The sequence below is a fragment of the Cynara cardunculus genome, assembly GCF_001531365.2.
Source record: "Cynara cardunculus var. scolymus isolate 2C chromosome LG 12, CcrdV1, whole genome shotgun sequence".
Lineage (NCBI taxonomy): Eukaryota > Viridiplantae > Streptophyta > Magnoliopsida > Asterales > Asteraceae > Cynara > Cynara cardunculus.
The window spans coordinates 7,774,902-7,798,628 of record NC_037539.1 but is presented as its reverse complement, the minus strand read 5'-3'; the positions used below and the strand labels follow the sequence as shown (position 1 = coordinate 7,798,628).

The following is a 23,727-nucleotide window of genomic DNA, read 5'->3' as shown; positions in this document are numbered from 1 at the left end:
TTGTTCAAAACTCCAATTACTGTTGGTGTACTTATTTAACTTTTTTTCAATTTGATCAATATTTTTTCTTAAATTTTAGATACAAATGTTTCTTTTAAAATTCGAAATAACATCTTTTAATAACAGTTCTCCTGCTTGCGGATTTTTACCAGTGCCGATTCAGTAACCTCTTTTGTTATATCTATAGAAAATTCATTTTTGATATTAATGTTATGTTTTTTTTAGTTTAAAGCTCATAAAAGGCACAAACTGTTTAAATTAGTCAGATCAGACCGTATTTTTGTGGTCCAGTTTAACCGATTTAGTCACTTACTGCCAAATTGCTTGTTTTGAATTTTTTTTCAAAACTATCGTTACAATTTGGTTTACGATCAGATAGGATAAAATCGTCCAAATCGAACCACAAACACCTCGACCACGTAATGTACGAAAATAGATAGAAATTACATCCATATTATGTCATTTTCAGCAATAAGCAATATTTGTGGTGTTGGGTACGTGTTCTCGGTTGCACAATGAATGACGTTTAAAAAATTAAAAAAAGATGCCCACGTGGCGCTTGTTGGATACATGGAGCATTACAATGACAAATGTTAAAAATTGATGATATGATTCATACATGGAGCATTACAATGATGGACGTTTGTAATTTGTTCATCTTGGAACATTTGATGACATGGATGCTAAGTTTATCATTTATTTTACTACAATTTTTTATAAACATTTCTAGGCCTTTCGTAAAAGAACATCTACGTCATCAAATGTTACAAGATCAACAGGTTATCAGTAAAAAATGAGTACAATATTGAAATTTCTAAAACTACCAAAAATCTTTATTAAGATTTGAGCACTTAACCTTACTTTTCAACATATGACATTATATGAACTTCAACTAAACATCGTTTTTCAAGATCGAAGCTAACTGATCAAGCGTCTTCGTAGAATACCCGTCTTTGCTCAGCACATTCGCCGCTGCTTCTTTAAGCTCTTGAATCCGGATCCGGATCCCTTTTCCTTCTTCTCCTTCAAATAAGCCCTTCACAACCCCAGCAACCGCTACACGATCCACGATCCCACTTTCGTTCGTCTTAGCCCTCAACCCAACCTTCAAACCCACTGTCAGCATTTGTGCATTCATCTTTTGTTCGGCATACAATGGCCAACAAATGATCGGTACACCATGAACTATGGTCTCAAGAGTGGAGCTCCAACCGCAGTGGGTCAAGAACCCACCGATGGAACCATGGCTCAAGATCTGGGCTTGTGGTGCCCATGAATGCACCACAAGCCCTTGATTTTTAGTTCTTTCCAAGAACCCTTTTGGCAAAAAGTCAAAATGGTCCTCATGGCTATGAGCATTGAAGTATGTGGCATTGGTTACTTTATCGTTTGGGGTTCTAACCACCCAAAGGAACCTCTGCTCACTCAACTCCAAACCCATAGCTAACTCAGTGACTTGATCAGAAGAAAGGGTCCCACCACTCCCAAAACATATGTACAAAACAGACCCACATGGCTGACCATCTAACCATTTTAAAGAGTTAGACTTGTCTACATCCCTACTTGACTCAGCCATCCCAGTTTGTATCAAGGGACCAACAGGGTAAACCGGCGGCTTACCCGGTTGCTCCGCTTGTAAAGCTTCAATGGCTCCACCCTCCAACTCCTTGAAACTGTTTACCACAATACCCTTAGCCATCATATACCTCTTTGCATTATGCAAAAGGCATTTGTATGCATCATTATTCCTATCCTGAAGAGGGTCAAGAAGGTCTTTACCATAAATCGGTATGCACCCGGGTATCTGAACCGGGTCGGGTAAGTCCCTAAACGGGCAAGAAACCATTTGATCAAGTTTTGGCAAATGAAGCAACAGAGATAAAGTCATGGCTGATGCTGGAAAGAAAATATAAGTGGGGACACCGAACTGAATGGCAACATCAAAGGCGTCTGTCCCAAACAGATCAACAAACAAAGCAACAATGGTTTTATCTGCAATTAAGGTGTTGAAGATTTGGTGAAGCGAAGGGAGGGATCGGGTGACCATGAGGCTGATTCGGGTCTCGATTTTGGCATCGGGAGGCAAATCGTCGAAATTGACAGGAGGGAGGAGGAGATAGGTTATGGGTTTTGGAAGTGAATCAAGAAATGCAGATTGGGATTTGGATAGAGGACCATCATTTGGGATGATGAAGGTGATGGAGAGATTGTGTTGGGTTCTTAGGATGAGTCGTCTGGCAAATTGAACCAATGGGATGAGGTGACCCATGCCTGGGCTGGGTAGAATGGCTAGATGGGGTGCTTTTTCCATTCAGAACACAAGGGAGAAAAAGTGGCTGATCAAAGGGTTCAGAGTCTTTTTTTGTGTTATGTTTGAACAGATCTATATATATATAGAGAGAGAATAAGGAAGGGTTTGTACGGACAAGGACTCTAAAAAAATCACCCATTTATATTAAATATTATTTATATACACAACATACATAATAAATATATATAGGGGTATTCATAAAAATAAAATTAGGGGTCAAGATAGCCGGGTATCCGCCCTATTTGGCAGTAACCGGAACCGGTTAGAGCGGTTCTTGAATTTTTGGAACCGGTTCCGGTTCCGGATATTCGCTTCCTAAAATATTAAATTTTGTTATTTAGAAATAAAAAATAAAACATTGTCAAAACACTAAATAAATAAACATGAATACAAATTATATGGAATAATTGTTACAAATATTGTTTAACGATTACAAACCATAATAGACTAATAGTAAATGTTGAAAGTTTAATGACTACATACTATAATTGTAAATGTTCAAAATTTAACAATTACATACTACGAATCCAATTAAACACACAATTTGAAAAAATATGAATCATTTTATCTCAAATTCTGAATCTAGAGTTCCAAGTTCTTGACCTAATTTAAATTTAGTATTAAAAAAATTATTTATTTTTTTAATTGAAAAATACCGGGTACCTGCCGGTTCCGGTTTAGGGTACCCGGTCCCGGAACCGGTCCCGGCGAGTAACGGTTCCGAAAAATTGAGAACCAGAACCATTCTCAATCGGTTCCGTATTTTAAAAACCGGAACCACTCATATCAATTCCGGAACCGGCAATTTCAAGGCAATTCCGGTTCCATAAATAGGTACCCGGTTCCGCTGCTCACCCCTAATAAAGATAGCCACATTTTGAATGAAAAGTGTTAAAAGTAATCGGAATGAAATATTATCACCAAATGTTTCGTTAGCAAGAAATTAAATGTAACCTTTTAAATGAATGTTTGTTTGGTTTATCATTTGTAACTTATGAATTCAAATGAAATAATGAAGAAGAAAAAAACCAAAATACCATTTATTTAAATTTATTTTTTATTTCTTTAAATATAAATAAATAATAAAATTATATGTGAGGAAAATATATTATATATAGAGTATAAATTTGGAATAAATTACGGATACATTAAATGAGGTGGTTACTTTACAACTTATTTTCAGGATCGGCTTTGAAAGTGTAGCGTTGGTGGTGTCGTCTCAAGGGCGTATGATCATCGAGGCCCTCTGATTTATTTTTGATTTTTTATATTTAATATGATCAAAATATAAATACCATTATCATAATTTCTTAATTTTTTTAAATAAAAGTTTACTTATTATACATTAAAAAAGATAACTTTAAAAAAACGTAATTGTACATTTTTTTAGTGATTTCCTTTATTATTAGGTGCTTTGTTTTTAAATAAAGATAACTTAAAATTTAATTATTTCCTTTATTTCTTATTTATTTATTGAGTTATGATTTCGTTCTTTAAAATATCATCCAAAATTCAACATCCTCAAAAATAAAATGTTGCTATCACCGTAAAATTTAATGCTTTTATTTATTTATTTTATTTTTTGATGATTTGCTTCTATGAAGTTTGTTTGATTATTTAATGAAAATTTTAGAATTTATTTTGGTCGTTGATTATTTCTATATTTTTCTTAATCATTTCCAAAACTTTTTAAAATTTTAATTGCGATAAATGTTTGTGTTTGATTTCTAATGAATATAAAAAACCACTTATGAACCACAAAGATTGGTTTGAGCTTGGCTCTAAAGATCAAAAGTACCAGAAGGTCTTATGTTCAAATCCAAGGAGAAATAAAAAAATCCTCTTGTGGCCACGAAGGTTCAAATGCGATGACTTCGGACTATCTGCAAAGCAGGTGGTCACACTGGGATTAGTCGGGCACATAGCGGGTTGGATATCCAGGTTAATAATGAAAATCACTTATGTTCACTACTATTAAATTATGTGTTATGTATTATACATTGATTATTTTAATTTTGTTACTAATTTACTTTATATTAATCATAGAAAATTTATGAACATTAAATTTAACATATTTAAAGTCACTTTGATTTATAATCGAATTGTGTTTATAATTATTCTATATTTCTACATATATTATAAACTAAAAATATTTTTGAATTTAATAAAAATTAATAAATAATATAACTCGAAAAATAATATACGGTCACATTTAAGTTTTTACGTAAAGCCTCTAAAATGGCATGGTTGTTTTAAAAAATAGGATGGAGTGAAATTCAAATATTTCTCCTTACAATGAAATGACTAAATCCATGAATGTGACGTATGATCTTTTAAATAAGGGTATTTTTGTGGATATCCACCTAATGGTGATAATGACGGCCACGAGAAAATAAATAAAGCTTTCATTCGAAGATCATAAATTTGATTGAAATTATTTAAACATTAAGCAAATATCGAATTAAATTCTTGTTTAAATTTAATGTTTACTCGGCCTCGGTAGATGATCGGGATACAATTGGTTGGCGTTTAGACTTCCAGGACACGAGTTGTTGATCTTCTAGTACTCGCACAACTTGAAACGATTGCTCAACTGAACTTTAACATCTTCAACCACCATTATACAAGGTCCTATGAAAATGATGTCATCTACATAAACAAGAAGAGCCACATAATCACCATCTATATACCTTTAATGGAAAAGGGAATAATCAGCCTTGGATTGAACAAAAATCCAATACTCATGAGAAAATCAGAAAATTTAGCATATCACTGTGGTCGGTTATATTTCACACCTTTAGACTAATGAAATTAGGCCACAAAGCAAGTATACAATACGACCCAATGTCATCTTTCCAAATAATAAAGTGGTACAAGTACCAGATTATCGTCCACAGGCATTGTAGCCAAAGTTAGATTAGAGTCCAATGAAAGAGATGATTTCAGATGAAGATTTTGAAGACTTTTGTTTGATTTTAAGGCGATCCAAAACAGAATACATAATATATAAAAGAAGCAAGGGTGTAAGACTTAAGGTGAGACCCAAACACAAATTCCAGCAGCCAATGCTATAGGAATGCTACAGCAAGCAGTGTTTCGAACTAAGTTCCACCATCTATTTTGAAGGCATTCCTCTCGGACTTCACAATTGCACTATTTTATAGCTTTCCACCCATATCTCTATGTGGTGTCCGGACCGGGGATAGTGACACGATAGTGTTTTCAAAATATATGGATAAACAAATCTCTTTGTTAAAAATCACTCTCTCGAGTCAACTCTCATATCATTCGAGTTGGTGTGTTCTTGATAGTTCATCTCTGAATCTATCACACTTTGACACTTTTGAAGAGCGACCAACCCGTCAGGAGTTAAGTTTTGAAAAACATAAATGACAAGTCTCCTTGTCGGCAACTTTCTCAAGTCTACCTCTTATGTCATCCAAGTTGACGTGCTTATTGATGGTTTATCTCTAAGTCCATCGCACTTTAACACTTTCAAGTGATCAACCCGTCAAGAAGTGTGCTTGGTTTTATAAAAACTCGAATGAAACAATGAAATGTCGTTTACGAAACACTTAGCTACTTTCGTTTGGTTTGGTTTGAAAATCTCACCTTTTCGTCTTACACCCAAGCTATAAAAGCTTAGCTACTCATAACAGAAAGTAAAAAATAAATAACGAAAAATAAAGACATAAACGTAAATTGCGTAAAGTAAATAACGAGAAAATAAATGACGGAAATGTAAATGACGAGAAAATAAATGACGGGAATGTAAATGACGAGAATGTAAATAGCGGAAATGTAAATGACGAGAATGTAAATGACGAGAATGTAAATGACGAGAAAATAAAAGACGAGAATGTAAATGACGGAAAATAAAAGACGAGAATGTAAATGAAGAAAAAAATGAAGAACTTCAAGAGCTTAATTAAAACCACCCTTGGAGAGGGTTTACGATACTAGCAAATGGAATGGATGAAAGTAGGAGTAATGGATGGTTTAGAAGGCACCCCAAACCTTCTTTTTATACTCAAAATTGGTCACTAGAAGACAAAAATAAAAGACTTAGAGGCTAAGTATCCAAAAGTAAGTTACAACCCAACAAAAGAGTAACTAAAAAGTACAAAGGCCTAACCAAAGTCTAACATCATATTTTTCAATAAAAACCCAGCTTTTACAGCTGTCTTCCACCTTCCAAAAAGTCAGCGTCTTATCCATTAAGCCCTCCAAAAAGCTGCGCATGAATCAGATCGACGTTGCACCAATGCTGCAGCATCTGTTGTTTTCACAAAAACTCTCTATTATCTTTATCCAAGCATACCAACAAGTCAACCACAATATTTAGCTTCATAATAACAAATGTATAAAGAAATAAATGAAAATGACTCAAAGTGGGAATAAAAAGAAATTATTATAAATAAAAAGACGTAAAATGAGTGCTTTATGTGTTAAATTCTCAACACATATCACACTGTCTCGATGATTGCTTTTGGCCATAAATGGACTTGTAAAGTTTACAAGCCATGTTGGGCGCCTCCTGCATAGATAGCCCTTGAGGTGTCTTCATATAAACCTCTTCATCTAAGTCCCCATCAAAGAAAGCGTTGTTGACATCTAATTGAATCATGTGAGTAGGAAACCCAACTAATACACACGGTGTAGCTCTGGGAGAAAATTTGTGTCTGTTGGATATCAAGGTTGATGCCAAACTCAGACAACCAAACACACGAATCATGGAATGATCAGGTGGTTTTTGAAATAACAACTCATAAGGAGTGATATTACCCAACATTTTAGAGGGAGTTCGATTTATAAGAAAAGTTGTCGTAAGTACATGTGATAACCAGGTATTTAATATTAAAGTTTGGGGTGGTTTTATTTTTAAGTTGATGGTAAGTTAAGGGGCTTTAATTGTGAATGTGCATAAGTGATTAAATATTCTCACCGCCTTTTATAATTTATGATTGTTAACATGAGATATTTGTTTTATCTCATGGGGAAATGTGAAATGATGAGTTCTATAAATAATAAACTCCACTGCCTATGAATTAATTATGGTGGTATAAAGGTAATAGATAAGACTCGTCTTATATTATTACTGTTTTTGGAGAGAAAGAAAAACCTTTTTGTGTGTTTTCCTATGAGATAAAAGAAGAAGTTGATTATGTGATTTTATTTGAAGTTGCTGCTGTGTGAATTCATCTTCAAATACGTGAAAAATGTGAGTTTATGTTATCAATTTTCTTTATTGGGTGTTTGAAACATGGAACCGTATGGTTTTTATGTGGGAAGATGATAAAATAGGTTCTTGAAAGATGTATGACTTTGATGGTAAATCTGGTATAAAACTATAAGGTTCTTTATATAAGTTTATGTTTTGAAACAGTTTTGGTTGCCATTTTTGGTAAAAAGGTGGTTTTGATCATGATTATATCATGATGTGTTGTAATAAGGGTAGCATATCAATGAGTTGCATACATTGGTAATAAGGGTGATATAATCTATTTTGGAAATGATGATCTTTTGGTCATGGGTTTTGTTATCACATTCTTATGAGGTGATGATCTTAAGTTATCGTATTTGTGTGATTTGATGACTCAGGTTTTCGCATCCTATAGATGTGATAAAAAGAAATGTTTAATGGCCATAGGGGCTCTGGTTGGTCTTCATGTTAAACCGGAGGGCCTCTGGTTATGTTTGGGACTTTGATCTTTTCAATATGTTCAACTTATCTTGAACCAGAGGCTCTGTATTTGGAAGTTGAGCTATATGTTCAAGATCTGTCTTTAAGCTTTGTATCTAAGCTATGTTCGAATTTTGTATCTGGGCTCTTAGTACCAAGAACTTTTATTCCTTTTTGATTAACCAATTTCAAATCTTGTTTTATATCAACACTTAGAAGCCCAAAATATGGTTCACCCAGAGGGGCTCTGGTCGTACAGAGGGCCTCTGGTTGGCTTTGGCTTTGGGTGGATTCCTTCTAAGTGTCTTTGGCAAATGAACTAAAGGGGCTCTGGTTGATCTGCACATTTAACTAGAGGGCCTCTGGTCATATTTAAAGTTCATTTTTCTAAGTATAACTCATTTCTGGTTAAGCGAACCAGAGACTCTAGTCATCTAGAGGGCCTCTGTTTGGCCATGTCTTTTTATTGGCTTGTTTCTGGTTAGCCAATACTTTTAAGTTGGCTATCTTAATATATTTTTGCATTGATTAAAGTGGTCCAGAGGGGCTCTGGTTTGTCTTGAACTTATGGTTGAATTTGATGAGACCAGAGGCTGCTCTGGTTAGTACAGATGCAATAGCCACCGCTGTCATCATCACAACCACAACGACATTCAATATTGTTGATGCCATGGATGCAGAAAGGGAGAAGCGAATGATGTTCCAGTAATCAAAGAAGACAGTGGTGTCAAGAATGAAGAACATATCTGAGAGCTCTTAACTTGATATTTTGATTTTGATTTTGGTTTTTCTACTGAGGTTTGAGGCTCGATTTGGCATCTATAACTTGGTAATCAATTTAAAAAGTCAAAAAGATAAGATTATGATTGAAAGCTAATGAGGAAACAAACAAAATCTGGAATTATGTAGTGAAGCTCCAATTGTGATTTATGATTGAGTTGAGGGAGGAGTCAAGCAGGAAGAAGACTACTTTACTAGATCAGGTTAACGATGGAGTTGGAGATTTCAATTCAGAAGCCTAGAAGATGGGATTGATGATGAAGAGGGAAGAGGGGTAGTTGGGAAAAGTAAATGCAATTTAACGGCTAAGTGGGTAGGAGTATGGTTTTTAAGCTAAGCGAATCAGCCCTTGTTTGAACGATTAAGGTCTTACCAAACACATAGGTATGACTGTACGAATCAGCAATATATGTTATATAGCTCAATAAGTTGTTACCGAACAACCCTTAAGTTAGTTTATATCCATCCTTAGGTTTGTCAAAGTCTTAACTTTTGTTGCTTCAAAACTAGAAAAACTTTTTGAAATGGACATAACACATTTTTAAACATTTTACTTTTTTCTATATTTTGAAAAAATTAGGAATTCAAAATATAGAAAAAAGTGTCAGAGATGTTCTTAGCTAATTTACCCTCAATGAAAACAAGTCTTAGAAAAAATTACAAAAATCGTCCTTACGGTTTACGAAAATTTGATTTTCGTCACTTGACTTTTGATCGTATGTTTCATAATTTAAGATACGAGAATGGATGGTTTATGAGACATGATATATATTTGATGAAACACTTCGTCAATCCATAGTCATAAAAGTATAACTCCCAAGTCACAACTCGTTCTCTTGAATATGAACAAAATCGTTTTGTCCTATGCACAAAACCATAAAACATTTTCAACATCTTTATTGCATTTGTCCAAAAACCATTTCCGTAACTACAAACGCGTAATGCAACACTTACGTACAAATTAATCTTTTGAAGTTGTATTACGTTTTCAAAGACTCGAAATGGATGAAACTTAATTGAATAAGTTAAATGAGTCGAAAGTCACTCGAAAAACCGAAACCACACAAAAAAATCGGAGACAACTAAGTGACGACAAAGATTACCCGTCAAGGCCTTGACCTCACACCAATCCGATCAAGAAATGGAGAATGTCTTTAAGCATTTCGAAACCCATTAGAACGATAATAGTTGGAGTTAAAAAAGACCTTTATACATGAGTTATTTATAAAATTCATAAGGAAAACAAAAATATGTTGATAAATCAACTCATCAAAATTTCTACTTATCAATCTCTATAAAACATAAATACATTTTTTTTATTAATCTGGATATTCAACATGTTGTGTGCATTCTCCTAAAATATAAAAAATAAACACAAAAATTGAACATGAGAAATTAATCAAATTTTTTGGCCCTATGGACAACAATTTGAGAGACTTAAATTCGTTATTGTTTTTATATTCGTTCACCACGGACCAATAAATTCATCATTAAGTCGTTCCATGAATCTATCGGCCCCGGCAAGCACCAATGCAAACAATCATTTTGAACTTCTGCATTTCCAATTTTTCCGTCCAACGGATGGAAAGCGCGGTAAGGGCCCGGGTGACCGTCGGGCCTCAACAACGACAAACGAGTTGTATCGAACAATCTCAAAACCGACCCGTTCGTAGCCGCTTTGGCATTCGCAAATTCTTCCAACTCGATATCTCTCATAATCGTATCAATATCCCTCATGTCAATCTCACCGTCTTTGAATGGAACTGTCCGGTTACAATACCCTCCGGTGTTCCATTCCCCGTTCTCGAAGTGATCGGGGGTTGTTGTCCGGAAAAACGCGTAGACTTTGTGGTTCGATCTCGTGATAAAGTCTAGAGTCGTATGGAGTGCTTTCCGATATGCGTAATCAAGCACGACCTCCGATAAGTTCGCTTTGTTACAGTTATGGCACCCGATGATCGTGTTGTTTTCGTAGTATACCGCGGTTTTCAAGAACCATTTTCCACCTGCGATCATGATGTAATCGAAGTTACTGAATTCATCGACCCAAACCGAGTTGAGCTCATCGAGATGGAGCTCAATCGCACCCGAGGAATGCCCGTCATTGTCCTCAAATATCTTAGCTTTCGTAAGAAAAGGAGACCAAATCACCGAAAGAGAGAAGTTGTGCGACCCGAAGAACCATCTTCTGCTTCTGTATTCGTCATCGTGATACACCTCAACGGCTTCTTCAACCTGAAAGAAAATTACAAGTGTTTAGAATCAATACCATGCTTCATTTCCAAAATAAGAACAGATTAAAATGATTTCCAAATATAAGAATACGGGAAAGCCCGTTAGATCATAACATATAGAGGAAAAATAGTCCAAGCTTCGTCAATGTGAAATCTAACACACCCCTTCAACAGAGGCTACACAGGCACAAATACACATAACTGTGGAGCCAACTAAACTACTATACTTTGGCTCTGATACTATTTGAGAATACATATAAACCCTAAAATTACTCTCCAAAAGAGAGGCCCAAACGTATATAAACGATAAATAGTCCAAATCTAGCCGGAGTGAATCCAAACGGCTGTTTGATTGCTTTTTCATTAGGTCCTACCGAATAAAATTGTCTATGTGGATTAATATGTCCTTATAGATTCAAAAGTGTTTTGTTTGGGAGGGGTTTTTTCTAAACAGAAGAGTGTGTTTTTTAACTGGTTTGGAAAAAACTAGAAAACAAATAATAGAAGCTTACTCAATAAGCCACTTTCTATATCATTAAGGTACTACCAATCAGTCATGTATAACTTACAGACCGAATAGGTGCGAGTCCCATTAACAAATGGCCCCAACACGACTACATATGCCTAAGATGTGCATACTTGAGAAAGAATACAAAGCAACGACTGCACGTGGTTGCGCGTGATTGAATCGCCGATGAATGCCATTGATTTCTTCCTCATGAATTCCAGAAACAATTTCGGGTCGAATGCTGGCAAATCACAGTCTACAGGACTCCACCGCCAGTAGAAGTAATCGGAATCAGGCCGGCCGTTCTTCATACAGTTTTGATGGTGTTCGATGGTGTTGCAGCTGCGGTTGGTGTACCGTGGACCCGTCGGATCCCTAACCCATTCTCCGGTGAAAACATCACATTCCATTGAACCTAATTATGGGGAAAATATCTATTTCAATCACTTGTACATTATGCAGTAAACATCATACATTTGTATGCTACAGAGAATTGAAATTATGAGGTAAAAATTGTAATCATGGCAATAAACAATCCATTTTTTTCAGTTCAAAATTGCTACGAAAAATTTCAAATCAATTATGACGATCAAAAGTGAGATCAATCATGCATGTTTGCTTTTCAAGGAAACATACCTTCGTCTTCGTGAATGCTGGTGTTATTCACCGGAATTTCGCCAGATAGTGTCAAATTAGCCACCACCGGAGGCGGTGAGGACGGCAATCTGTGGTCATCATCGGCTTCAACGACGGGGGAAATCTGAATCGAACTTGAGAAATAGAAGTGATAAGCTAACCACATTAAGATCAGACCAATAGCAATCTTAACAAACATTTGATTCTGCTTCAGATTCGATGGAATTTGATTGTTGTTCATATCCAACTTCATCTTCTTCATTGGATTGACGCAATTTTGGGGGCAATTCCTCAAGAAAACATCGAATTCAGGGATTTCTCTCTATAAAACAGGTGGGGTATCAGGGGTTTAGAGTGGGTTCAGGGTTGTATTCAAGTATGTTGAGTAAAAGGTGGCTTAAAGATGAAAGGGGAATTAAAACTAAAAGGCTTATGCATTAGCAATTACATTATGCTTTATGAACTCTACATTAGGCTTTAAGGGTTGTACCCTATGCCGCAGAAGTTGTACATGCTATTGTCATCTTCTAATCTACAATGGCATTTATGAAAATTTGTTGAAAAGTCAACATCTTTCCGTCCATTTTTGCCAGCTCCTAACCAAAAAAAAAAAATTATAATAATATTATAATTAAATGCGATTATTCCTCCATCATGAGAATAAGATTTTCATTTTTTTAAAGAAAATCTTTAACAAATTGTTTAAAATATAAAAAATAAAATTTTGGATAATTTTTTAGTTTAACAAATTTTCAAAAACATTATAAAGTATTATAAAAAAAACTCTTAAAAACTATTTTTTATGAATGAAGTACTGTTTATTGATGTATATTACTTAAAATTTAAGATTACAAGTAATTTTGACGTAAGTACAACTTATTAAAGCATCATTTTTAAATTTGTGTAACTAACTGCAGATAAACATAATAAAATATAGGATAAACATTTATTTTAAATATAGACAATCTAAAATACAATTAAGATAATCATTGAGTTTCTAACTGAATGTTTAATTATTATCTTTAATAAAAATTGTATTATTAAACCAAAAAATAAATTACTTTGTTGTTAGACCTAAATTAAATTATACTGAAAAATTGAAATTAAAGAAGTTACACCAAAAAATGAGAATTATTAAATAGTTAATTTAATACTAGAAATGTGCTCGCGCAATGCAGCGAAATACATCTTAATTTTAATATTTCATTTTATTCTTTATCTCAATCGATGTTATAGTATGGTCTTATGTGATTTGAAAAACCGATGATGTTTTTATTTTTAAATAAAATATAAATTTGAAGATATCATTAAAAAATAACAAAAATATATCGATATCAGTATTAAAATAATTATTTAAAATTCCTATTTTTTGTGTAATTTTTTAATTCAATTTTTTATTATAATTTAATTTAGGTTTAATAACGAAATAATTTATATTTGGTTTAATAATATAATTTTCTTATAAAGATAATAATTAATTATTTTGATAGAATTCGATAATTATCCTGATTATATTTTAGTTTTTTTTGTTTTTTAATAAAGATAATAATTAATTATTTTATTAGAATTCGATAATTATCCTAATTATATTTTAGTTTTTTAAAATGAGATGTTTATCCTCTATTTGATCATGTTTATCCGCGGTTAGTTACACGAATTCAAACATATAGCTTTAATAAGCTGTACTTATGCATAATTTACTTGTAATTTTGAATTTTAAGTAATATGCATCAATATACAGTACATCATGCATAAAAAATGGGTTTTAAGAATTTTTATCAAATGCTTTATAATATAGTATAGAAATATCGATTTTTTATGCAATCTTCAAAGTTATATTTTAATTCAAAAATAAAAACATTATCGCTTTCTCAAAACCAACATAAAATTGTATTACATCGATAGAGACAAATAATAAAAATTAAACATTAAAATGAAGATTTATTTCGCTGCATTGTTCGAATACCCTTCTAGTTTTCAAAAACACAAAGAAATGAGAGAGAATGTTAAATTATTCAAATTTGAGAAACTTTAAAAAATTACTAAAACGAGTGAGAAATATTTTCTTTATTATATTTTCATCAAGTATAACCCTTGGCTCTAAATAATTATGAGAGATAAATAAATTTTTAATATATGTATAAAATAATTAATATTATAATCTTTAAAATAAAAAATCTGTTCGAAAATGAATGTTATCTTCTTTGAAGATTTTGAGTTCTGATTTTAATTTTAAAGAATTTGCTTAGATGTTATTAATATTAATTTTATATAATATAATAGGTTCATTGCTTCAAAAATTCTTTCCTATTTCTAGACCATCAAAATTCAAAATGACATCCCCGATCAATATTATGATGACGTTTGGTTCGCAGAATGTTTTTGAATGGAATAGAATTTGTTAAAAAAATTTGACTTTGAAGGAATTGTAATGTAATGTTATCAAGTTTGATCACCTGTTTGGTTGGCAGACATTGGAATGAAATCTCTTAAGAAATTGGAATATGTCTGTTTAGTTCACAGAATGTAGCTTTAGAATTGGAATAAAATATTGGTAAATGACCAAAATGCCCTTTTTGAAAATTTTAATTTTTTTAAAACTAAAAATACTTAAATAAAATAATTATTTAATATGTAAAACAATATAAAATACACAATTCAAATATAATCATAAGCCAAACAACATTACTAAATCGACGGTGGTCAGCGGTGGTTCAGATCGGTGGTGGTCCATGGTGGTTTATATGGCGGTTATCGGCAGTGGTTCAGATTGACGATGAATCAAATCAATGATGGCTCAGATCGGCGGTGTCCGATGGTGATTTAGATTGGTAGTGGTCGGTGGTGGTTCAGATCAATGATGGTTTTTATCGGTAGTTTAGATCGGCGGTAGTGGTTGGCGGTAGTGGTTGGCGGTGGTAGTCGGTGGTGGTGGTCGACGATGTTCATATTGAGTTTTATGAGATTAGAGTATATTAGGTTAAGGACATATTTGGTATAATGAAGATAGAAATTTCATTTCATTAAAATATCATGTAGTTGCTAAGGAATGTTAAATTTCTTTATTTGTGAAATTTGTAGAATTTTGAAGATTCCTTTCGTGAAAAAAAATGAACCAAACGAGAGAATGGAATTTGGTCAATGGAATTAAACATTCTAATTCCATCAGATCCCTCCAAAATCTGCGAACCAAACGCCACCTTGAATCTCGTTTTGAATACTTTTAACCGAAATCGCTTAAAAGACTCCAGGAATGAGACAATGAATGAAGGTGAGTTCAATGTGAAAACTTGAATATATACACCAACATAAAACATGTAAACCGTTGATCGGATGCACATTTAAAAATGGATTCGAAACTGGAAACAACAAATCTTCCGATAAAACCAAAAAAAGAAAGTGATCAAAACTCCTACATGCGTCGATACACAAAGGTCTAAGTTTTTAATCGTCTAAAAGAATTTACGTGATGTCTAAAATCAACATCAAAGAGATCGAGGACTACGTTATGCAGCAGCTGCTTTCGGAGGCTTCATTCCAAATCCATGTTTTTTGCGCTCGACCCTGTAAACGTAACAAGAAACAAACAGTTAGCACATGATCAACAAGTCTCTAAGGCGTTCCTTGTGAAACTAAGTCACAAGATCCATATAAACCCTAAACCTTAAAACCTACTTGGATAGCGAAACCATCACATTCACATGTGTAGAATGTCCAGCATGCTATAAATCGCCTCTAACCAAACTACGAGGCTTTTTGGTTGGTTTTTCATCAAGTTCTGTATGGATAAACTTGTTTGTATGGCTGTATAAATTGGGAAGGTTTTTGTTTGGGAGAGTTTTTTCATAGATGGAAGGAGCGTGTTTTTTTTTAATTGAGAAGGACATGTTTGGAAGAAACTTGGCTTTCGCATAAAACTCCTCCCTAGAAGCTTACTGAATAAGCCATTTTTTTATATAGTTAAGCCACTATCAAGCAGTTATGTATAGCTGACCAAATAAGTTACGAGTCTCGTTAAGCTGCTAACAAGCAGACACTAAATGAGTCGTAGTATATCCCACTCGGTAAGTAGACTTGTCCTCTATCCAAGGATTAGAATGGTCGTTTCCATCGGATATACCCCAAGTAAACATAAAAAGAAATCATGTAAATATGCAAGGGCATTAGCTTAGTAATTGTTAAGAGTTCCAAATAGGTTGTACTTCGACCATTTCTTCTCGGTATATGTTGAAACCACCCTTCTCTCCTCAATGGCTCTTTTGGAAAGCAATCTTATGGGGTTCACTGTATTTTCACATGATATCAAAGCCAAAATCTACCACTATAGGAACTATGATACTGTGAACATCGGCTAGAATTGGACCATTTCTTTTCGATCATGGCTATTTTGGAGTGTAATCTAATGGGGTTCCACGTATTTTCACAGTGATGATAATGAGACGGTAAGGTCAAAAAGGGGCCATGAAATAAAAGTCGGTACTTACGTTGGGGCGAGTTTACCGAGGCATTCGAGTTCTTGACCCGAGTCCTCATCGAGCACTCTCCCGGAGATCTCAACAACATAAGATCTATCTGTATCTGTTGGGAGGCCTCTACTCGAAAGCAAGTCCAAATCTCTCTGATGAAGCTCTCTCCCATTAACGAAAACGTTAGTGTTACCATCGGCACATTTTTCTGGCATCGGATAATTGAATTCTTCAATGAACGGCTGTCAAAAACGGTTTTTTCTTTACATTAGTTGCAATAGGACACGATAAACCAACCGACTAATGATCGAAAAGTTACCGGAATTATGCCCCGGCAAGGGCCGCCCATCATACCCCAGAATCCAGCTCTTGCATCGTACCTAAATCATAAAGAAAATAATCAGGAAATGTGCATACTTCGTTACAACAAAATTAGCTTTAAAAGACTTCAAATATGTTTAAATGTCCTAAAAACTGTTTGGTGTCCTATCGACTTATTGTGACACCTTTACATAGGACGTACAATTGTTTGATCCAGTAAAGAGTCTATTAGAACGTTCCACTTAAGTCGATTTTGTTGCAATGCATATCGATATGAATTTCAAGAAAATTTGAAGAATATGGTGTCTTCCTTCACAGTACTAACCAGTATTCGCCGGGCTGGATCGGTCCAGCACGCTTTTCAGCCTTTTTGACCAACCGATCCGGTATCAGATGCCCGTTGACTGTCACATGGACTTTTCCATGATCGACATGTTCAGTAGACTTCGATAACTCCCGGAAGCTTTTCTTGATCATACCCATGAAGAACGGAACATTTCCTCCGCTGTTTCTTTGGTGATCCGTCTCCCTATTTGTATCCCCGGATTCTAGAGAAGTGCCCGTGTTGATGCAATATTCATTCGATGAAATCTCGATCTCACTCGCCACCGCAGCATCTTTCATGGAACTTCCATGGGACCCTAAATCAACGGCCACTTTAGCCGGTTCGATATCCATCCTTTGGCTTCTGTTTCCTTTTCCTGCCCGATTATAAGTCGTCGAATAATCGAAATGATCTTGAAGAGGTGAACCCGAAGGAGGTGGAGATGGCTTTTCGGCTTTCATCGCTGCATCTACAGAATTTTCATCTTCTCTGATACCGAGTTTTTCTTCATCCTCCGATGTGTATGAAACTGCAGATTTGTAGGAAGTCAGACTCGGGCCTCCTACTTGCAACTTATCCATCGATTCAAAGTCATAATTGCCGGAGTTGTCATAATCCTCAGAGGAAAATTCAGTGCCGCCCCATTTCGCATCTCCACGAGTCTTGAGATCATCTTTTGGCTTCTCAGAATCCCGATTAGTTTCTACATAAACAGAGAGAACAAGTTTCTTGTTGACGATGGAGATCAGCATCACTTCAGAGCATGCTGCACATCTCATTTTCTTGGTACTCTTTTCGGGTACTTGAAGCAATTCGTAACATTTACAGCATGCCACGAACGGAGAACCGCCAGCTATAGGGTGGCACCGCCTCCCTCCGGTGGCTAAGATTCCCCTTGGAGGGCGGCGAAGATCATTAGACCATCTTGTGTGGGATTCAGCACCATGAGAGTTCAAAGAAAGATTGGAGAACCTACGGTTATTATAATCATGGTGGTAGAAATTCGGATCGTTCTGCATAACAGGAGGCGCTATAGGCGGCAGTGGCGGTGGAGGAGGCGGTGGAGCTTGGTGGTGTTTATTGTAGCAAACCAAACAAGAACAAGAAGGGTGGTGAAATAATCGATTATCAGTCATTTCTTGGCTAACATATTGTCCAGAATAGTAGGGATGATACGGGTTTTGTTGTTCATAAGGCATGATCGGAGTTCTTACATGGTTTTGCGGCCTAAAAGGATCGTTAAAGATTTGAACTTGATTCGATGGAGGCAATAAAGAATGACTGTTATGATGTATATTTGCATAAGGATGATGGGTAGGAACCTTTTCTTTAGATTTATCACGAGATCGAACAATTTGGTCCTTGAGCTCATCTAATTTCCGTAAGAGCTCATCTCGATCATCTTCAACCTCTAGATGATCATTCGAGTTTTGAACTAGCTCGGCGTATTCATGGCGTGGTGCATAATGGTAACTTGATGATGAACCCTCTTGAAGACCAGTTTCTCCATATCTCCTATTCGAGCTCCGAACCGAGTTTCTTGGACCGATTTTGCCGTTTCCGATCACGGGTTTTGGTTCCTCGAACTCGGTGTTGTTATCGTCGTCTCTCTCGTGTCTCCTACCAGAACTTCCGTTGTATGTTGCTCCATTTTCAGACCCTAAACTCATGTTCTGAACACTATTTCTTGAGAAATCAAGATTCACAGATTCTTTAGGAATTTTGTTTGAAACCCCATCATTTTCATCACCAGATTTCTCTGAAGATATACTGGATCCAATATGTTTATTCGTTGCTGTAAATCAACACATAAATATATATATAAAAATCAAATTTTGGATTAAAAAATACCATATGAAGAAGAGAGAATCCCATAGAATTTTTACTTGATCAATAAATAAATATTATAAGAAAATCAATAAAAATAAAAGAAAATAAAACAAAAAACCCCATTTTGATTTATTCAGAACCACACATAATCTTGATTTTGAGTTTTGACTGCTACAGAGAATAAAAATCCAAAAGAAGTCAAGAATGAGCACATTACAAGGCAAATTTACTATAATAATCCCACAAACCCATCTCAATTTCTTCACAAAATCGCATTAATCTGACCCCAAATCAAAAGAAAAACACAACATTCAAAACGTAGATTCGTATTTTCACGAAACCCCATCAAAAAAACCACATGTTCTTCACAAGATCAGACATACCCATTACCCAGATCGTTTCTGCACTGACCCATCAATAATAAACACATAAAACACAAACAAACCATACATTTACGAACCCACATCTGAGTTTCTTCAAAAGAATCAAACAAAAAGGTGGAGGGGGGAGGGGGAAATAGAAAGGGAAGTTTACCACGAAGAACAGCACCACAACCACCACACTGATAAACAGCATAATCAGTGACTTCAGGGAGCAGATTATCGCATTTGGGGCAGCGAACTAAGCGGACTTTAGCTGGACTTTCAGACATTGCTAGCTGAAATTAGCAAAGAATATGTATAGAAATGATTGAGTAAGCAAAGAAAGAAGAAAGGGGAAGTGGATAGAAGCAAGTTAAGAGATTCTGATTCGAGAAATTATGCGTGAAATGAGAGGAAACCCATGAAATCTATCTGCTGAGACGGAAAAGAGAAATGGAGGAGGGTTGTGAATTTGGAGAATAATTCCAAGGGGAAAAGGGGAAAGGAGAAGACGTTAAAAACCAAAAACAATTCAGGTCTAAAGGCGTACTTCCGTTTACTTTTTCTGCAATCCTTGGGGATTTTGCAATATTCCCCTTAATACCCTTCATCTTTCCTTATGTCTCTCTTATTTCTTTTCCTTTTTAACTGTAGTTGGTGGGACCCTCTTTTTATTGTCTTTTTTCTTTTAATTTATATTTATTTAATTTATATTTATTTATGTAATTGGTGGAATATAAATCAATAAACAAATATCTCTTTATATTTTTTTTTTCTCTAAAATAAAAATATCAAAAGCTAAAATCTTTAATAGAAAATAACGTTCAATTTCGAGAGGTTCTCTCTTGTATAGATTTTAATATTAATTATTATTTTAATATAATATATAAAATAATAATAATTCAAGACGGTAAAATTTTGTTTTATCGCTCTTTACATCAAATTTCTTTAGAAAATTATTTCAAACTCTTAACAATGGTGTTTTCCAATCGATTAATCTTAATCGATCATTAACTGTCTTAATTGATGTTTTTTAGTAGAATATAAATGTGTTAAATACTGTTAATGACATATTTTTGTTTAAATGAATGTTAATTATATAATTTAAATATAAATAATTATATAATTTTAGAAATGAGAAAGTTTAATAACTTATCATTAAAAAAAATAGTACATTATTTGATTATTCAAAATAAGAAAGTTTAATAATTTTTTTCATTCAATAAAAAACTTAAAACTGAAAAGTCGATTGTTGTATTTTTAACTTTTCCCATAAATATATAATACGTTCAACTTTAATTGTAAAAAACAATAAAAATAATATTCGTTTCTCTTTAGCGTTTAATTTTGGAAAATTCTCCAAATATGAAATTTTTTATAAATTTTCTTTTACTTCTTCATCTGTGAATAATTTGAAAATCTACTGGAACAAAACTGGGTTTAAAACATCAAAATCATATTTCTTTCTCCGTTTCAATGAATTTCTTGGAAAAGCTCTAAACTTATCTGGAAATTTCGATCATGGAAAAACTAATTGTCTCGCCTAAAATTTTCTTATTGGTGCTAAACTGTACCTCAGTAAATTCCATGAAAAACAATTGTAATCAGTGAAACTATGATAAACAATTGTTTTATGTTGAACTCATCACATAAAACTATTTTAGAAGGCATATATGTCATTTGCGAAACTTTGTTAGGTCCATTTGACCTACTTATAACAATATATTGTAAATGTATGCTAAAAGTTTTCGTATTTAAATTCAATCTGAACGCAAATATATCATTTTCTTCAAAATCAATTTTTTAATGTTTATATTCTTAAAAAACACGTTTTGTGCTCAAAGTGTCACGTCCAAAGTCAATACAAATTTGTCATCTAAATTTGTGGTTTAGCTTAGATTTTATCCTTTGTCCTAATGGATTATGTTAACCGATTAAACTAAGAGGACATTCTAGTCTATCACTCTGCTTTTTTTTCTTATTAAAATATTAAAAAACAGTATATTCTTTGGGAGGAAAATAAAAAAATTTATTATATAATATAGTATATAGGATTATTATTATATTACATACTCATAGACATAGTGATCGGGGTACTCTCCTTCACTATCATCCATCCCCGTCTCCTCGTTCATGGGAATTATCCATTAATCTTCGATTACACACCCAACTCACACATCTGCGTCCTCCTCCGACGGTGAAGTAACTACGTCATGAAACTCACATCTGATGGTGAAATAGTCATGTCTAGAAGTGGCAGATGTGAAACCCACGTTGGTTCTCCCACTACTGTTTGCCTCCCCTGTGAAACCGAATTTGAAAACCACCTTGTCGAGGTACCTCTCCTCCATACTTTCAGATGACCTATAGTTGTTCCACTACCAGGGATCATTGACTAAATTTTATTTCCTCGTTTGATTCATTTTTTTTTTCAAGAAAAGAATCTTTGAAACCTTACAAATCGCACAAATAAAGGAATTTAACATTTCTTAGCAACCTGGTATTTTGATAAAATGAAATTCTCTATTTTCATAATATAAAATATGTCCTTAATCCAATATACCCTAATCTCATAAAACCCAATATGACCATCGCCAACCACCTTTGACCACTGTTGATTTGAATCACCGGCACCATCACCATCTGAACTAAGGCCGACCACTACCGTCGACTATCACCGATTGAACCACCACGGAGCTGAACCACCACCGACCACTACCAATCCGAACCACCGTCGATTTGAACCACTATTGATATGATCCATCGTCGATCTGAACCACTCTCGATCACTAACATCTGAACCACCATGGATCACCACCGATCTGAACCACTATCAACCACCGCTATCTGAACCACCATGGACCACCATCGATCTAAACCGTCGCCAGCTACTACCGATCTGAATCACCGCCGATCATCATCAATCTGATCTATCGTCGATCTGAATCACCGCCGATTTGAACAACATCCGACGACCACCACCTGAAGCACCACAAACCACCACCCATCTGAACCATCGTTCACCACGAGCGACTACCACCAATCTGAATCACTGTCGGACACTGCCAACCACCAACGATTTGAACAACCACTAATATGAACCAACGTCGCTACCGTCCATCTGAACCACCGATGACCACCTCCATTTGAACCATTACCGACCACCGCCATCTGAGCCACTGCGGACCACCACCGATCTGAACCACCATGGACTCCTACCGATCTGAACCACCACCAACCACCGTTGATATAGTAACGTCGTTGGCTTATGGTTATATTTGGTTTTTGTATTTTATATTGTTGTATATATCAATAATAATTATTTTATTAAAGTACTTTTAGTTTTAAAAAAAATCAAAGAAGGCTTTTTGGTCATTTAACAATATATCATTCCAAATCCAAAGCTATATTTTGTGAACCAAACAGACAAATTCAAATTTCTTAACAAATTTCATTCTAATGTCTGTCAACCAAATAGATGGTTAAACGTGACAACATTTCATTCCAATTCTTTCAAAATCAATTTCCTTTAACAAATATCATTTCATCCAAAATATTCTGCGAACCAAACGCCACCTAAAGATAAAAAAAACATAAAAAATGAAAAACTCAAGGGCCAAAATTGAAATTCTCTCCTTTTTTAGATGGTACACAATTTACCCCACGTTTCAAATGTTGTTTGTGTAAAATTTGAGGACCATTATGTAAAAAAAACTTTAAATATTTAAACAAGTTTTTAATTCTAAATCATTCCGAATCTTTAATGCCTTTAAATAGAAGTTGAACTCATAGCTTTAATGTTACTGATCTTATATCATCTCCAACAAATTTTCTTTTTTAAATAAAGAATTGAAATTAAATCAAAAAAATAAATTACATTTAACTTTTTTTTTATTTTTCATATTTACATCATCAATTATATTATTAAAATATTTCATAAATTAATAAAATACAATATATTCATTGTAAGCATTTAATTTCAAAGAGAAAAATTGGTGGGGATATGTAAAAATTTGTTTCTTACTCGAGTTATTTATATTATTAGAAAACTTCACATCCTTTTACATATTTTCTTCATTTTGAAAGATCCGTTGAAGTAGAAACTTGTCTAAAATACTTGTTTCCTTAATTTTAAAGAATCTGTTGGAGATGCTCGTATCTTAAGACATGCAATGTTGTCGGGCCAAATACCTCATAAAACAACAAATCTATAAATTATATGATATATCGATTCCCTTTAAAACATACAACATTTTTTAATTTTTAGTTTT

At 34.2% G+C, this 23,727-nt stretch overlaps 3 protein-coding genes across 3 annotated transcripts; all 3 read right to left on the bottom strand.

Moving 5' to 3' along the window:
- Positions 1-892: 892 nt before the first annotated feature.
- Positions 893-2,311, bottom strand: LOC112523546 (hydroquinone glucosyltransferase-like). The gene has a single exon (XM_025133193.1). It carries the CDS (start codon positions 2,309-2,311, stop codon positions 893-895), a length of 1,419 nt encoding a protein of 472 aa, XP_024988961.1.
- A 7,862-nt stretch (positions 2,312-10,173) lies between these two features.
- Positions 10,174-12,447, bottom strand: LOC112523612 (protein trichome birefringence-like 25). The gene is made up of 3 exons (XM_025133280.1): positions 12,153-12,447; positions 11,648-11,931; positions 10,174-11,009 (listed from the first exon to the last, which is right to left on the bottom strand). Exons 1-3 carry the CDS (start codon positions 12,412-12,414, stop codon positions 10,230-10,232), a joined length of 1,326 nt encoding a protein of 441 aa, XP_024989048.1. The 5' UTR covers positions 12,415-12,447; the 3' UTR covers positions 10,174-10,229.
- A 2,987-nt stretch (positions 12,448-15,434) lies between these two features.
- Positions 15,435-19,913, bottom strand: LOC112523613. Its single transcript, XM_025133283.1, has 5 exons — positions 19,629-19,913; positions 17,265-19,059; positions 16,938-16,998; positions 16,637-16,860; positions 15,435-15,716 (listed from the first exon to the last, which is right to left on the bottom strand). The coding sequence occupies exons 1-5, from the start codon at positions 19,744-19,746 to the stop codon at positions 15,659-15,661; spliced, it is 2,256 nt and encodes a 751-aa protein (XP_024989051.1). The 5' UTR covers positions 19,747-19,913; the 3' UTR covers positions 15,435-15,658.
- Positions 19,914-23,727: the final 3,814 nt, after the last annotated feature.